We start from the raw sequence: 18,602 nt of genomic DNA on the forward strand, positions 1-18,602 counted from the left end.
TTGTAACAGTTCCTACGCAAATCCCCCCAAAAAGTACAGTGAAGTTGTGATGAATTCTCAGATATAGGTCTCCCAATACACTCCTATAGGTGTGCACTAAAAACAGCTGACAGGTGAATAAAATAATGATAATAATAAAAATAATAATACTGATAATACTGATAATAACCCAGAGTCACATATGTGTACAGCATTTTCTCTCCTCGTGACAGCCTGAAGCGCGGTCCACAGTCACCCTGAGTATTGTAATGTTGCACCACTAAACATCCTCCATGATGAATAAATAAAACTCAACATATACAGCAGGTCAGGGAATGTTCTACATGCTGAATAAACACGCACTAAAAACAATCCATATGGTGCACATTTTTACCAGAAATAAACCCCCAAAACAAACACAACCAACAAAAAGCAAACAAAACCCTAAAAAACAACAACAAGCCTTTGCAGGACATTACAATGAAATAACAGCACAAGCACAGCAAAAATGTGCCTTAGCTCAGCTTCTGAACACAACAATCCAAAACGGTATCGCACTTCAACAACCAAACAATCAAATACACTTGCATAATAGTTGTAAATACATTTTTGTCGGAAGTACTTAACAGTAACATGAATATTACAATGAAAAGACACCAATTCAACTCAATAATGAACTATGCTAACTTGGTTTTCTGTCCCCAGTATAGTGTCTGTTTGGGACATGACGTGGTTATATGCTAGGAATGAACACATAAAACGAGGCAAATGTTAAATAAATAAATTCCACACCACCAACAAGAGAACAAGACGAGTTAAAGATGCGGTCCTTCCCTCTCACACGATCCTATTCACCCCCACTGGACTGTAGTCCCCCGTTCCTTTACACGAGAATGGCTTGCGGCTAGCCTCTCGCTAAGCAAGACAGCGAGAGTCAATATGAGGGTTTGATGGATAGCTACGCAAAACTCGGAATTAAACACCATTGGCTGATACCGAAAAGGTCGTCTTCACTGGTCGGTAAACGACCATGAACAGCCAATCGGATTGGCACTTTTTTCTCACGTAGCGAGCACCTCCAAGGCATGCTCGCCTTCTCTCGCCAAATCCTAGCGTTCCCCTCGGCGAGATTTGTCTTGCTTCACTGGCTCGCCAATTCTCGCGTCAAAGAAACGGAGGACAGGCTTTCACAGAGCAACATCATCATGCACCTACCAACAATCGGAACAAAGGGAACGTTTTGCTGAATTCATTTAGCGGATTGACATGGGTGTCACTGACAAAATTAATTCATAACAAAATATCCCGCTCTGCCTGGCTTGATGTTTGCTGTGTGTTTAAATTGAAGGATAGACATAGTTATGCCTTTATCCCCGGTACACTATCCCCTGTACACTATCCCCGGTACACTATCCCCTGTACACTATCCCCGGTACAAGTTAGAATAGATATGTGGTGGTGAAAATGATCGCTTACACGAGAAAATGGACGCAATGCGCAAAGAAAAGCCCAATAATACTGTCCTGTACAAACACACAGAGTGGGAAGCAGTCCGCCGCACGTGTCTGTAAAAGGCTCGTAGCGATCTTTTCACTCATGTACCTACATACGCCCCTCTGGCAGAGAGACAGTCTTCTGTAAACTTCATGCTTAAATGCGAGACAAACTGTCCATTGTACCCACCGTCATGTTAAATAACATTTCCCACGTGAGAATAGATTCCTCCATTCAAACGATCTTCTGCCATTGTCTGTTGTGCCTAGAACACTTGTTTGTTCAACTGTGGTTCTTCTGAGGCATAAAACAGACACAGATCTATTACCTCTGAGCCATCAGAGACAGCCTGGCTAGCATTAGTACGTATTTGTAAACCACCTGGGACGATCTGCTGTCTTGTTCTGTGCAAAATCAAACTCAATCTACACAGAATGCCACGAACAGTTTATGGATGTTTCTTTCCCGAGAGGTGATATTTTGCAGAACAACCCCAAATGTCTCCCTCGGTGACTACAATTATTCTGAAAGCACCGTTCTGGGAAGACATTTTATAGTGCTATCTTCTGAGTCTCTCTCATTCTTTATTTACCCTATCTTCTGAGTCATTCAGCTCTTCTTCTCAAAGTGTTCTCCTGTACCTCTCGTGGGCTAATGGGCTAAATATCAGATTCGGACTTTTCCATGTTAACTTGCACACCCCCCCCCCCCCACCACCCCCGTCTCCTTCTCCCCTAGCTCGCACTCCTTCTTTCTGCTGACCAAGAAGACATTGATGAGCCCCCCCCCCCCCCCCCCCTATGCCTTTACTCTTCCTCTTCCTGCTGTTTTTACCCCTCACCACCTCCTCCATCACCCACCAACCTTTTTCATTCCTGGTCCTCTCTCTAGTTCTCCCCCTGCTGGCTCAGATAACACTGATAATCCCCCCCCCTCCCCCCACCTTGTAGTTAATTCTCTCACTCCTCTTCTCCGTCGTCTTAGCTCAGGGTAACTCAGATGAGATTCATGCCCCTCCAGCATCCCAGCACCTCTTACTTCTTTCATTCCTCTTCCTCTCACACCACTCCTCCTGGCTCAGAGGACACAGATCAGATTCTTCCTCTCACACCACTCCTCCTGGCTCAGAGGACACAGATCAGATTCTTCCTCTAACATCCACTCCTCCTCCCCTCAATTCTTCCTCTCACACCACTCCTCCTCCCCTCAATCCTTCCTCTCACACCACCCCTCTCCTTGCTCGTGGCTCAGAGGACACAGATGAGGTTCTTCCCCTCCAGCACCTCCTCCTCCACCTTGTGTGAAGACGTGGCAGAGTCGGCCTTGACCGACAGCAGAGAGCACATGAAGGTCAGCAGCGTGCCCACCACACACAGGAAGAATGACCAGCCTGAAACACACAGAGCATTTATAACTTCTTTTTTTATATCTCGCCCCTCTCTCTCTCTCTCTCTCTCTCTCTCTCTCTCTCTCTCTCTCTCTCTCTCTCTCTCTCTCTCTCTCTCTCTCTCTCTCTCTCTCTCTCTCTCTCTCCCTCTCTCTTTCTCTTTAGTTTTAGTGTAAATTGGTAGTTTTTAGTTTCGCGTGCTTGTCGTCTTTATTCTTGTCAACGCAAAGTTCTGTCTCAGTCTCTCTCTCTTTTACAAGTAGCTTTCAATTTAAAACTAAGCGGTTTTTTTCTCGTTTTTTTCACTGTTTTCATTTATTTTGTTTTGTTCTTCTTTTATATTATTCCTGTAGTCGGGCGGGGATGTAGCTCAGTCGGTAGCGCGCTGGATTTGTATCCAGTTGGCCGCTGTCAGCATGAGTTCGTCCCCACGTTCGGCGAGAGATTTATTTCTCAGAGTCAACTTTGTGTGCAGACTCTCCTCGGTGTCCGAACACCCCCATGTGTACACCACAAGCACAAGACCAAGTGCGCACGAAAAAGATCCTGTAATCCATGTCAGATTTCGGTGGGTTATAGAAACACGAAAATACCCAGCATGCTTCCTCCGAAAACGGCGTATGGCTGCCTAAATGGCGGGGTAAAAAAACGGTCATACACGTAAAATTCCACTCGTGCAAAAAACACGAGTGTACGTGGGAGTTTTAGCAACAGAGCCTCAGCCACTGTATATCCTGCCAAGGCAACAGAGCCTCAGCCACTGTATGTCCTGCCAGGGCAACAGAGCCTCAGCCACTGTATGTCCTGCCAGAGCGACAGAGCCTCAGCCACTGTATATCCTGCCAAGGCAACAGAGCCTCAGCCACTGTATGTCCTGCCAGGGCGACAGAGCCTCAGCCACTGTATGTCCTGCCAGGGCGACAGAGCCTCAGCCACTGTATGTCCTGCCAGGGCGACAGAGCCTCAGCCACTGTATGTCCTGCCAGGGCGACAGATCCTTAGCCACAATACACCTACCACACACCTGCACTTAAACAAACAGACAGACAGAGAGACGGACAGATTAACAGATATCGACAGACACATTCCTCCGAAAGCGGCGTACGGGTGCCTAAATGACGTGTTAAAAACGTTCATACACGTAAAAAACCCACTCGTGCAAAATACACGAGTGTACGTGGGAGTTTCAGCCCATGAACGCAAGAAGAAGATAGTCATGGACAGACAGACAGACAGACAGGCAGACAGGCAGACAGATGAACAGACAGAAAGACAGAGAAGCATACAGACAGATAGATGGATGGACAGACGGGCAGACAGACAGATAAATGGACATACAGATAGATGGACAGACCGACGATCAGAGGGACAGACAAAGAAACATGCAGAGAGATAGTTCAAGAGACAGACATATAATTATAGACACAGAGGCAGACAGGCAGCGCAGGGTGATAGACACAGACAGACAAAGAGACAGACAAAGAGACAGTCAAAAAGACAGGCAGTGGGATAGTCAGACAGATACGGAGAGAGACAGACGGACAGACAGATGGACGAACACTGACCCAGCTGACAGTTGTCCATGTCGAAGGCCCCGGCGCGGTCACCACAGTAACCTCTGACCTTTGCGCTGCCCCAGCCAGCGGGGAAGACCACCAGGCCAAGGATGCACATCAGTCCTGAAACACACAATGCGACAATCAGTCATGCGTCACTCCAATGACGTCATTTCCACGGGCAAGCTGACGTCATATAGCGTTAAAAGACACAACTTAATTGTACACGTGCAGACACACACGGGCCAGAAAGGTGGAACACGCACAGCACCAGTCATGATTCAAAAACACAAAAACACAAAAAACAGAGAAAGAAAGAAAGAAACACACACACACACACACACACACACACACACACACACACACACACACACACACACACACACACACACACACGCACTCGCTCGTGTATCTACCGTTAGGCAAGTGAAATATAGACTACTACAATACGTAAGAGCTGACACTAAACATGATAATGCAAGGAACACAAAAACACACATTTATTTGAATCGCGTAGAACTTCCATCTTAAAACACCGCCCATTTTTCAATGTTCATTCCGTAATCTGACACAGCTGGTGAACCGGTATACAAGACGTGTCACGCACAGTGTCAGAATCAGCAACATGAAATTTGAAACATGAAGACAATCCTCGGAATCGTAGAGAATATCCATGTCAGAATGTCGCCCTCTTTGGTTTATGGTGTCTGACACAGCTGATGAATTGAGAAACAGGGCGGATCCAAATTCCCCATATCAGAACATCACCCGTGTTTGGTTCACCCTGAACTCATCCGAATCGTGTAGAATACTTATACCCGAACACCGCCCTTGTTGTTCATTCCGCGTCAGGATCAGAACACCGCCCTTTATGTTGTTCATTCCGTGGCTGACACAGCTGGTGAACTGGGAGACAGGGCGGATCTGGGATCAGAGTGTCAGAATCAGCAACAAAGTAACAAGCCTGTCTGTTTCCCCGGGCCAAGCGAAGGCCACCGATACAAACAAACACTCGCTGCCAACAGGACCACGCCAAGGCTGACAGGGTCAGGTTGAACAGATTTCTTTTAAATCGAACTGTTAGTGGTGATAGTAACAGTGTAAAAAGTGAGAATTGAACAGAACAAAATAGAAATTGTGCGAAAGCACTAGAGATGGGACACACACTGGCAGTGTGATAGAGAGAGAGAGAGAGAGAGAGAGAGAGAGAGAGAGAGAGAGAGAGAGAGAGAGAGAGAGAGAGAGAGAGAGAGAGAGAGAGAGAGAGAGAGAGAGAATTTCTTATTAACAAGACAATCTGCCAGTATTCCTTTTTTTTTTAAACGTGGCTCTTATGGATGTCTCTCTCGATGATAAATGTTGTTTTACGCCCTCACGGTGAAATTGCCGTCTCTCTCCCCATCACACTCGACACGGAGCGAGTTTTAGCGTCAACTAAGGTGACTCGAGTCGAACCGGAGGTCGCAAAAACTCGGTCCGGTACGACTGGAGTGACGTCACCGGTTAACCAACTTTCAACCTTGCTTCCTGCGTAGGGTCTCTCCAGTTCCAAGATGGCTGCCAAGGCGAGGTGAGAAACTTCTGCAAATATTTTTTGACAAAGTTACGGACTGTGAGAAGACATTTGTTGTAAATCACTTAGCCTTTCAAAAATTAAGGATACTGGGTTGGATACTGTCTTGGTTTTAATGCATTTTATTTTAGCAGTGATGTTTATTTTGGGAAGAAATGAGGTCAACAGGAGTTTGGGTGCGATTTCGGCTCAAATGTACTTTAGCGCCCTGAACTTTTACCCGGCTGTTTTGCGCTCGATTTTCACGCTCACTTCTTCATTGACGTTCGAATCGATAGTTCGATGTTTTGGCATTACATTCACATCAACAATAAAACAGTACTGCTTGTTCATCATCGTCGTCCATCAACTCTCCACAACAGTAAATCCGTAACGCGCTTGTCGCCATCTTGTTGCAAGGGACGCGACTGGACACAACCCAACAGCGTTTCCGCGAAGAAAAAAACCAGACATGCGCAGTGACCCTACCGTAGCTCAACCCTGTTCTTCGCGAAAACTCGCTCACGGAGACATCTCGTCACAGGCAGCAGTGGGAGACACAGTGAGACACACGTTTCTTAGCGGCGAGATGGCCAGGTTTTGGTGACGACAACTAGCTAAGCGCGTATCTTGGGGATTGCGGACGTCGGGAAAGGCTAGGATTGGGCGAGAATACCTGGCGGCTTCGCAGTCACATCAGCTGTTCACCAACGACTCTTCTGTCAACCCATTGATTTCAATGCTTAAAAAACGCACACACACACACACACACACACACACACACACCGCACTGCGAACGCTCAAAATTCAGGATTTAAAAAAAGTACGTTTATTGGGTGTATAATTATTAACAAAATTATAAATGTTTCGTTTTCTCACTCAAACGCTCCACAAATTTACCATTATTGTACTCCTGGCTAGCCCACACTCTTGTTTCAAAGATACACTCGCATTCTCGTCAAGCAAGCAGCTATAGCTTCCTAGCATGTTTATCTCAAAGGAAACGCACGCCAGAAGAGCAGAGTGAACGCCCTGTGGGAATAATCAACAGAACGGTGTGTGTGTGTCCCCTGTGTTTCCCTGGTCTGTCCTTTGTGCGGCCTTGTTGTTCTGCCACAGGCTGACACTCTCTTTCTCTTTCTCTTTCCCCCCCTCACCCCGCCCTGTCCCCTGTTGCTTCCTGGTCCTCTATCAGCTAGTGGTGGTGGTGGTGGTCTCCGTCCTGCTTGTTCTTCTTCCTTCCTTGTTGTTTTCTTTTGTTTTGGCTGCGTAGGCTAGCAGCTTTTGTGGCACACAAATATTAGTGTGGCTCGAGAAAAAAGGACAGACAGACAGACAGACAGACACACACACACACACACTGACACACACACACACACACACACACACACACACACAGCTTTAAATTCAAGACCCACGTGCATTTAAAGTGACTTCTGCATATACATACTAAATCATTGTCTTGGGTAATGGAAGCAGCCAAAAGCAGGTGGGGAAAGCAGGGCAGGGGGGGAGGGGGGGGTCTGTGGTGGTGGGAAAGGAGAGGGAGGCGACCTTGCAGCAGCAGGCTCATATCGTTCACATGCGTTTAATTCCAAAACAGTTTTGCAAAATATCTGACAGCTACACAGAAGATGTGCGGTCCCTCAGGCTGTGGAATCCGTGGCAGAATCAGTGGTTGTATTTCGCCTTTGTCTCATTCCCTTGTGTCTCAAAAGGTTCCACAAGCACACAGCTTGGAGACACCGCCCTAGCGGTATGTATGACATCTGTCGCATTCGTTTGAACATTTTCGGCTGAAAATGTCGGGGGAACTTTTTCCCACAAAGCATAAATCTCCTTCTTGAGTTGATAAAAAAAGGAAAGACACAAGTGGCGAAAAGCGATATCTGAATATTTAATCAGTTTGTCGGCCTGAAACTAAAAGATCAACACTGATAACCCGGGATCCGTCATCCTCGAGAGTAGTGAGGCGATATGTTCACAGTTGTGAGGCGATATGTTCAGAGTAGTGAGGCGATATGTTCACAGTAGTGAGGCGATATGTTCAGAGTAGTGAGGCGATATGTTCAGAGTAGTGAGGCGATATGTTCAGAGTAGTGAGGCGATATGTTCAGAGTAGTGAGGCGATATGTTCAGAGTAGTGAGGCGATATGTTCAGAGTAGTGAGGCGATATGTTCACAGTTGTGAGGCGATATGTTCAGAGTAGTGAGGCGATATGTTCAGAGTAGTGAGGCGATATGTTCAGAGTAGTGAGGCGATAAATATGTTCACAGTAAACATGACATATGATACCACACACATATATAACATATATTTTTGGATTCAGGAAATGATAAAGAATACAATGCACTCATTTCTAAATTTGTTTTAAATATTTCAAATTTTATTAGCATTTTTAGAATTCTAATGAACAAATCAATTTCTAAGCTTCCAAAGCTAAAATCTAATCCCATAGTCTGGTCCATGTTTGATCAACATTTGAATGAACTTAATTGAAAAATGAGGTCGCCACAGTGCTTTTTCTAAATGCCTAATATAATGTCAACAAAGACTTTTATCGAAAACAAAATGGAAAACAAAACGTGTTGGGATATTATTATCTGGAAGCATTCACAAGCAAAGGTTCATAAACATTTGTCAGGTAGATGCTACACACACACACAGACACAGACACAGACACACACACACACTCACAAACACACACATACACACACACTCACAAACACACACATACACACACATCGTATAACTTCCCAGTCTACCAGAAAAGTAAAAGATTCTTTCGCTGTCCGATTACACACGACAAATGACTGGGTGGCCGAGTGGTAACGCACTTGCGCTCGGAAGCGAGAGGTTGCGAGTTCGACCCTGGGTCAGAGCGTTAGCAATTTTCTCCTCCCTTTCCTAACCTAGGTGGTGGGTTCAAGTGCTAGTCTTTCGGATGAGACGAAAAACCGAGGTCCATTCGTGTCCACTACATTAGGGTGTGCACGTTAAAGATCCCACGATTGACAAAGGGGTCTTTCCTGGCAAAATTGTATAGGCATAGATAAAAATGTCCACCAAAATACCCGTGTGACTTGGAATAATAGGCCGTGAAAAGTAGGATATGCGCCGAAATGGCTGCGATCTGCTGGCCGATGTGAATGCGTGATGTATTGTGTAAAAAAAATTCCATCTCACACGGCATAAATAAATCCCTGCGCCTTGAATATGTGCGCGATATAAATTGCATAAAAAAAATCCCTGCGCTTAGAACTGTACCCACGGAATACGCGCGATATAAGCCTCATACTGATTGATTGATTGATTGAAATGAGAGTGTCTCAGACTTTCGAGGTAATCTCCTTCGTCACTAGATTTCAAGCGGGCCGAGACACAGACAAACGACACAATACTGTGAAGCAAGACAAGACAAGACAAGACCAGAAAGGACATGACAAAACAAGACAAGGAAGGCATTGCAAGATAAACTTGATTGTGAAGCGGAAAAAAGCCAAGCCAAGACAAGACAAAACTAGGGAAAACAAGGCAAGCCCATACAAGACAAGACAAGACAAGACAAGACAAAACCAGGAAGGGCAACGCTATAAGGTGAAGGCATGCACGCAGAAAATTGGAAATGTCAGGCTGATAAACAGGGTTTCAAATGCTACAAGATCAAAATGGACGACATCTTGGTGAGTGGACTATTGAAGTGGCGAAGCCAAGCAGAGGCGCCCCTCTTTTTTCTTAACATTAAAACCAAATCTGATGCATTCTGGGCACATCTTGGAGTGAATGAGAGACAAAGGTAAAAGGCTTTGGGCATTTCGGAATGAAAAAAAGAAAGCTTTCAGTGGTGGAAATCCTCTAAGAGGAAGAGAATTTCACGCCCTGTTGATTGTCAGATCCGTCATCCTGACACCACAACCCACAGCTCCTGCTCGACACACACTAGACAGGGCAAAACCTGTAAAGAACACTATACTATCCCTGCTTTGGACAGTGGGGCAAGCCATACGGCCATTGCCACCAGCCTGGGAAAGGATGATCGTCAGGCAGACCTGTCGGCACACTCAAAACGCTCATCAGTAGTAAACAAACCAAATTTCAGTAGTTTTTAAAATGTTTCAGTAGTAAGCTGTAACGACAGTTCAAGACATAATTCTGCTCACAAAGCACACAATTTTACGATCTCCAGGTTGTCTTGAGAATAACTGGACTTCCAGCACTGTTGTGCCGTTTTCTTCTTCTTTGGTGACAGAGCTGGTGTCTCCTCTTCACTATCTGAATCTCGCACTCTTTTTTTTTCTCTCCATGTTTCACTTCAATCACAAGTTGCCATGCAGACGCTGGACGAACTAAGTCTAAGAACAAAGACTCAATGCTGAGAACACACGCGCTTCCGGTAAATCGGAAAAGGTCTTTTCAGCGCAACGGCCAACTAATGGGTTAAAACATCTCAAAACAAAACAAAAGTACAACATTTTTGTTTTGAGTAAAACATCGGAATTTTAATTAAAAATCCGTAGCACCGTGTTCTGCATATAAAAATCGGAGAAATTACGGAGAAACCGTAGATGTGCACAGGTCTGGAGGTCATGTCAACATGAACACACTGACAGACACACCGTCACTCGGACAGACAGCAAACCAACCAGGTTAATCACTGAGGTCAGGTCGACACTACGGACATACTGCCAGACAAACGGAGAGGCGGATAGACAGCCAGACAGGCTGATTTTCACGTCATGTCGACACTACGGACAGCCTGACTCACGGAGAAACGCGGTATAAGTAGACCGACCGATCGACAGGCAGGCTAGTCGTCATGCTGACATCACGGACAGAATGACAGACACACGGACAGACACACAGACAGACAAACAGACAGAGCGACAGAACTCACCAGCCACGCTCTGCATGAGGCCCGACAGGGTGAAGACGCTCTTGCCACAGGCTGTGCGCACACACAGACTCAGCACCGCGGCGATGGAGGTGAAGAGAAGCAAGACTCCCGCCAGGCTGAAGAACACCAAACTCGCCTTCCACGCGTTCGGAAATTCTTCGTCCGGCATGAGAAAGTCCGTCACAAAAGCCGCGCAGTTCTCTCTCTTGGGTACGATCCTGAATTGCATCAGCTTTAGACAGCGGTTGAAAAGTCCCAAGGTCGGGTTGTAAGCGTCTTCGCTGTCGTCTGCTACGGTCGAGTTACGGACCCTGGTTGCGGAAAGACCAGAGTGCCGACTGTAGCCGATCAGCCAGTGCGGTGACGTCACTGCAGCTAGCAGCATCATGAAGGAGGTGATGGACAGCAGCGTCCACAGCATTGAGCGACACGTGATGATGACGTAGCACATGGTGAATGACGTCACAAGGTTACAACGTCACTGATGGTAAAGATGGAATGACTAGCGACAGCGACACAAAACTCGTGACGTCACTGAGGATGCTGAGGATCGTACGCCTGGTCAGATTACAAAAAAACCCGTATTGTCAATTCCTGGAATGTTTTCACTTCTGGGACTAACAGAGAAAATACAAAATTTAGTACAATAAGATCACTTACGGAAAAGTAAACCTACTCACAGGCGACTGTGTCCAGCGCTGTAAGGTCGCTGATGTCATTGGACAATTCCCTGAATCTCACACAAATGACTGACAATGTTCAGCGGAACGAATCCAATATTTCACAAGCCACCTGAGTCATCTTCATTTCGCGGTGGCGCAGGGCGACGACATGTTGGGACGAAGCAGACGCCTGAGAGGCGATGGTGCGGGCTGTCTCGGTCTCACTGAAGCACCATCTCCATCAACGACACAACTCCGGACACTGCGGAGAACACACACTCTTCACGTTGAAACGCCTGTCTGGTCTGCCCTTCCAATATTCTGAAACACAAAACAGAGAAACGTTGACATCTCTGACGAAACATACGATGCGATGCTACACAGCGAGTCACTGGGACAGCATCACCACTAACACCAAAATTGTATGTTCATTTAGTTATCTTGAATTTTGATTCTTTTCCGTTTAAAATGAGTAAATGAAATAGGGAATGAGGAAGACACTCTCTTTAAAGACTGACAGAGGTCGCCATCGGCATCTACCCTTGGAAACGCCCGTCGACCTTCACAAATTGCTGGAACACAACACACAGAGAAAGATTTACATTTGACCAAGTTGGTGTCGATGCATGGGCCAACAATGTTGCCATGTCATGGCAGCTGAAAGATGGGAGAATGATAGGCCACAAATACGGAAACACAGGGCGGCTGAAAGATGGGAGAATGATAGGCCACGAATACGGAAACACAGGGCGGCTGAAAGATGGGAGAATGACAGGCCACAAATACGGAAACACGGGGCGGCTGAAAGATGGGAGAATGACAGGCCACAAATACGGAAACACAGGGCGGCTGAAAGATGGGAGAATGACAGGCCACAGATACGGAAACACAGGGCGGCTGAAAGATGGGAGAATGACAGGCCACAAATACGGAAACACAGGGCGGCTGAAAGATGGGAGAATGACAGGCCACAAATACGGAAACACAGGGCGGCTGAAAGATGGGAGAATGATAGGCCACAAATACGGAAACACAGGGCGGCAAGAGTAACAGCCTAAAATAATTTCTATTTAAAGAGACTGGCTCCACTTGTGAATCAAGAACAGGGAAATAAGGGGATTTTGTATATATATATTACAGTTATCTCACGCTTAAAAGTATTCATCTTATTGTGAAAGCTTTAATGTCAAGCGCCACCTATGTGTCCAGGTGTGTACACGGGGAGAGGGCAGCCCTCCACTTGCTGACATGCCGACAATCACCACGCTGCCTGCCCGCTGTGACGGATCATTTGGACTTTGGGGGGGAATCATTTTCATAAACAAACTTCACACTGTGCACAGAAGACGCCGAGGCTGTAGATTTTTGGTATGTGACCAAGTGTGGGGGGAGGGGGTGTCTTGTTCAAAGTCAAAGCCAGGCCAGATCTGAGGTGGTGAGTATGACGGCTTACTAGTGCCAAAACCTCATAATTGTAATTATCAAGGGAAAATTAGTAATTTTCCTTGATAATTATCATTTTCACGTGTTAATTACTAATTTTCCCGGGAAAATTACTAACTTTCACCTGTTAATTACTAATCTTTAGTTTTGGCTCACTTCCTGACGGATTGCTAGTGCCAAAACTAAAAATTTGTCATTTTCCCGTGAAAATTACTAATTATCCCGTGAAAATGAGTAACTAACGAGTGAAAACAGTAACTGACAGCGTTAATTAGTAATTATCTCGTGCTAATGGGTAACCCCAGGTTTTGGCACTAGTAAGCCGTCATAGGTGAGCCCAACTTTTTTCCCCGGTGTGCGTTTCAATGCAAATGTCAAGACTTTTTTTTTGGGGGGGGGGGGGGCATGTGCGGGACTATCAATCATCATTAGACCTCTTTTGGTGCGGCAGGAGCAACACACACACTGCAGCCATGTCGGTAAATAAACGCTGAGAACACATCTGAGCTGCGAACGTTCGTTCCACGCAAGAATACTTACAACAAACACTCACACTCTTGTACGACAATTAACCTTAACGGTGTCAGTCTGTCAGATGAAAGTCATAATTACAGGCAGTTGTCACTGTACAAGCGACCGCCCACACGAGAGGGATAGTATCTTTAATTCGACACGAGTCTGGTGACAATTTATGCGGAACAACAATCTCGTATGTGAATGTTTTATTTTGTTATGGTTTTGTACCTGTATTTTATTAAAAATTGTATGTTCATTTAGTTATCTAGAATTTTGATTCTTTTCCGTTTAAAATGAGTAAATCAAATAGGGAATGAGGAAGACACTCTCTTTAAAGACTGACAGAGGTCGCCATAGGCATTTCCGTGACGTGACCTCGAGCATGTCATAGTAATGACATCACTACTTGACTCGAGTGATCTTCCAGCACTTACCAAGCACTTGTAGCAAGCAAGTGGATAACACCTCATTCTGCAAACAATGCGGTGTTATGAGAAGAGCTTGCCACTTCTCCATTACTGACTCGTAGCAACACCGACACTCTCGGGTTTCCAGTGACAACTTCATCTTGTATCAGTTCCCGCCCTACCCTCTTCGGTTGCACTATTCCGGGCTCCGCCGCACACACACACACTCACACACACACGCGCGCGCACGCACAAATACACGTGCACATGCGTATGCACACATACACACACACACACACACGCACACGCACACACACACAGAGGTTTTGCTCCTTTGTTAAATTAAGATATAGTGTCTGTCTATGCCCGCGCGCGCATGTGTGTGAGTGTGTGTGTGTGTGTGTGTGTGTGTGTGTGTGTGCAGTGTGTGTGTGTGTGTGTGTGTGTGTGTGTCACTGTCTGCCTGGCACGGCCTGATTATTCGCAGTAACAAACAGACAGGCCGTGAAACGAACGTGATAATCGCTCTGTGGTCCAAGCACCGATCCATGTTTGTTCTTTCTTTCTTCACTGAACATTCGCTCACTGAAAACTTTATGTATACTAATTTTCTTCAAACTTTCCAGCGAGCAGAGTGGCCGAAGGGAAAAGAGCGATAGTATTCAAACACTGTGAAGTCCCAAGGCGTGGGTTCGAATCCCACTCTGGTCAATATTTCTGTGTATATTTGTCTCTGTGTGACGGTGTGTGTTACCGACAGGTGCCGAAAAATGGTGGTGCCTGGCCACAGTGGCAAAGTGAGAATGGTGGTTGCAGACCAGAGTGGTGGTACCATACGAGAGTGGCAAAGTGAGAATGTTGGTACGGTGCCAGTCCAGAGTGGCAAAGTGAGAATGGTGGTGCAGAATGATGGCGCCAGACCAGAGTACCAAAGTGAGCATGTTAGTGCCAGAGTGGGAGTGGTGGTGCCATACCAGAGTGCCAAAGTGAGAATGGTGATGCCAGGTCAGAGTACCAGAGTGAGCATGGTGATGCCAGAGTGAGCATGGTGGTGCCAAAGTGAGGGTGGTAGTGCCAGAGTTACATGAGTACTAGAGTGAGAGTGATGGTGCCAAAGTGAGCATACTGATGCCAGGCCAGAGTGTCAGTTAGAGTGGTTGGTGCCAGCCCAGAGTGAGGAAGGTAGTGCCAGAGTGAGAATAAGTGCGGTTTTGCTGAACATCCGCATTTTGCTTGTTTTGTCATATCCAACACACACTCTGACACACACACACAAACACTATGGTTACCGCTGAAACAGTTATCATAATGAGCCAGCAAATCCACAAAGAGAAGTAACAGAAAACAATATGTAGTGTGTGGTTGAGATCCAGTTTTAAGTTCAGTGTGTTTACTTTCTTGCTTTTGTTTCGTCTTAGTGGTCCTTATAGCAAACGGAACTTAACTTTCCTGGCAAACTCGCCTCACAACATGTTTACACTTCATCAGGGTATGGCTACTGAGTTTCTACTTATTCTTTCGGACAGAAATGGACAGACAGGTCTGAGACTGAATTTATTTGACAAGGATAAAGATTTAAGGCTGGGGCATTTCTTACAACCTGTCCTTGGGACAACAAACATACAAACAAACAAACAAAACATTACCATGTTATACTAAAAGGAGGGTGGGAGGGGGGAGAGGGGGAGGGCTTATACGTCAGTGGATGGGTGTCTTTGTTGGTTTACTGAGTTTGACATCTTCATCCACTGGAATACAGAGCCACACGTTTCGGCTTGGTCATGAAATCAGCTAAGTCATGGGAGCCCATGCATAGGGTAGACGATGAAATGGAGATAGTGCTCAGTGACCAAGGGGGGGGGGGGGGGAGCAATGAGGGGAGAGGGCGTTGGGGGGGGGGGGGGGGGATGTGCGGTACTATCAATCAATGCAGCAGGAGCAACACACACACTGCAGCCTTGTCAGTAAATAAACGCTGAGCACACATCTCAGCTGCGAACGTTCATTCCACGCGCTACTTCAAAAAACCCCCCCCCCCCCCCTTCAATTGGCTGAGAGTTATTCCCTTTGCTCCATTAGTCGCCAAGGGGGCAGCAAGCGTGTCCGGTATGCAGACGGCAATGGTACCAAAAAGAGATTTCTGGCCCAGAAGAACGAGGAGGGTATGGGTGCATGCCAGTGCCAAAAGAAATAATTGTATTGATCGCCGCTATGATTTTAATTATCATTTTACACGCATGATTACAATCAATACTTTTGAATGACCGATATTAACTCATGTGACGGTTGGCCCTGCTGTGCGGCTAGGTAATCAGTTCTTCTTCTTCTTCTTCTTGGCGTTCGCAGAGGTTACACAATCAGTCCAGCACTGGTGATAAATGTTGTCGTTTTCTCCAACTCCTGTCGACTGCCGTATAGTTTGGTCTGCAAGGGAGTTGGTGACGGCCACACTTCTTTTCGTTCCTCATCTAGTAAGGGACATCGCTGTAAGATGTGTTCCGCTGTTTGGTCCTCTTGACCGCAGGCACAGGTTGGTGATGGCGCCAGCTTGAACTTTCGGTTCATGTGAGCATTGAGCCTGTTGTGGCCAGTACGCAGCCTGATGAGGTTGACTTGCTGCTCTCTGGACATTGTGTGGTAGTCATCTCTGTTTGTCCTTGGCCTCATCAATGCCTTGATGATTGTCTTCTGCTCACTAAAGCTGACACTGTTTTCAGGTTGGTCTTCCACGGCTCCTTCTTTTGCCAGCTCATCTGCCCTTTCATTTCCTGGTATCCCACAGTGTGCTGGTATCCACTGGAGGACAACTCTTCTGGTTTGTCTGACCATCTGTAATGCTTTGGCCAGCTGTGGGAGTTTGTCGTTCTCTAGGGCCTGAAGGACTGAAAGGGCGTCCGAGAGGAAGACAACTTGGTAGCAAGAGTCTGCGGAGTCCTGAACGAAGGAGGCGGCCTGCATGAGAGCTTCTGCTTCTGCTTTATAGTTTGTAGGTAATCAGTTGAGACAAGAAGAAATTTACAATGATCATTCTTGTTTTGGTTTAAACTGTTTTATTCATTTGTGCATTATTTACAAAAAACGCATATTGAGTAAACAACAACAAGCATAATGCTTATAGTGGTGTTTACAGTTAGAAAATTACATATAAATGGCGGCTATTGTACAGTTTAAATGAAGAGCAAGCAAACATGAAAGGAAAATTGAATGAAAATTGTACATCAAAACAAAAATCCGTTTAAGAATACATATATAATATTTATGGTGTTAGCGAGTAAGAGATAGGGAGGGAGAGAGGGAGGGAGAGAGGGAGAGAGGGAGAGAGAGAGAAAGAGAGAGAGAGAGAGAGAGAGAGAGAGAGAGAGAGAGAGAGAGAGAGAGAGAGAGAGAGAGAGAGAGAGAGAGAGTGAGAGAGAGAGAGAGAGACGAGTAGACGTATCGATTTTGCTTTCACTTTACATGTTTATCTGTTCGAAACGGCCGGACTGTCCAATAAATTCCTGCACTGTTAAAAAGATTTTTTTGTTAATTTTTGTTTGCAAGGAGGGGTTTCCATGAAGTAGAATATCTGTGTGTATGAGGTTGTTGGTTAGTTTGTTGATTGTGTTGTTTCTTGCAGCTAAGTGTAAACGGCATTCTAGTAAGAAGTGTGTTGCAGTTTCTGTTCCATCACCACAGTCGCATACGCTGTTTTCCGCAAGGTGTCGCTCAACTAAGTCTTTCTTTAGATCACTAATATTAAGTCTCATTTTTGTGTGGATTATTTGTGTTTGTCGACTGCCACTGTAGAAGTAAACGGGAATTTGTGTGTCGTCTTTTGTTAAGTAATGTTTAAATTCCCCGAGGGAGTCGGTTAACTGTATTTGTTCAGGTAGTTGGTTCCAGAGTACTGTTGTCGAAGGAAAAAAGGATGTTTTGTACGTTTCTGTTCGATGTGGGGGTATACTTCGTTCTAAGGGGCGGCGTCTGTGGTAGGGGTTGTTGGCTGCTACGAGAGGTGGGAGTGCTGCTTGTAGGTATGGGGGGGTCTTGTCATTCTTGTTTTCGTTATTAACTCAATTAATTACAATAAACACTCCCAATTTACTAACATCTTGCAAGACAATTAACCTTTACGGTGTCAGTCTGTGAGATGAAAGTAATAATTACAGGCAGTTGTCACTGTTAATTTTCAAAACCCCAGAGCAAACGGAAAAGCTAATAAAATGTCCTTCGAAGTATAGTGTCCACAAAGAGCATGCTATGACTGGGATGTATCGGTGACTGTCAGTGTTCCTTGTACATGTACTTATCTGTGATAATTATGATTATCCCAGTAATACATTTAGAAATAACTGTTGACGCTAGTGTGCCATCATAGACAGGAGTAAAGCTTTTCTGTAATTAGAAGGACTGTTCAGGCAGAGTGTTCAGTTCGTGACACCGGCCGAGAATAGAAGCTGGTTAGTTCTTGTGTATGACTGTATACGTAAGTGTTAGTTGGAGTGCCTTGGAGAATGATGAGCTTGCGGCGATCATCCTTTTTTGAGGATGAAAGTCGCTTGTTCTTTTCAATGCTTGTTATTCTCTCAGGTGCCAGGAGAAAGGTTTCGTACAACTCTCGCTTACTCGATTACACATGTCGTATGCATTACGAGCGATTACTTCCTCTTGGTTATTTGATACCGTTCGAAGCGTAAAACCAACACGTGTCCCTAATCAAACACTGACGACG

At 45.7% G+C, this 18,602-nt stretch overlaps 1 protein-coding gene across 1 annotated transcript in view; it reads right to left on the reverse strand.

The window, feature by feature from the left end:
- Positions 1-2,394: 2,394 nt before the first annotated feature.
- Positions 2,395-18,602, reverse strand: part of LOC138950967 (LHFPL tetraspan subfamily member 2 protein-like) — a 38,098-nt gene continuing 21,890 nt past the window's right edge. Inside the window, exons 2-4 of the mRNA XM_070322677.1 lie at positions 10,864-11,846; positions 4,426-4,539; positions 2,395-2,863 (exon numbers count right to left, since the gene is read on the reverse strand). Coding sequence (XP_070178778.1) covers positions 2,721-2,863; positions 4,426-4,539; positions 10,864-11,314 — 708 coding nt within the window. The 5' untranslated portion in view covers positions 11,315-11,846 and the 3' untranslated portion in view covers positions 2,395-2,720. The remainder of the gene's footprint in view (positions 2,864-4,425; positions 4,540-10,863; positions 11,847-18,602) is intronic.

The sequence above is a fragment of the Littorina saxatilis genome, linkage group LG16, assembly GCF_037325665.1.
Source record: "Littorina saxatilis isolate snail1 linkage group LG16, US_GU_Lsax_2.0, whole genome shotgun sequence".
In the NCBI taxonomy this organism is placed as follows: Eukaryota; Metazoa; Mollusca; class Gastropoda; order Littorinimorpha; family Littorinidae; genus Littorina; species Littorina saxatilis.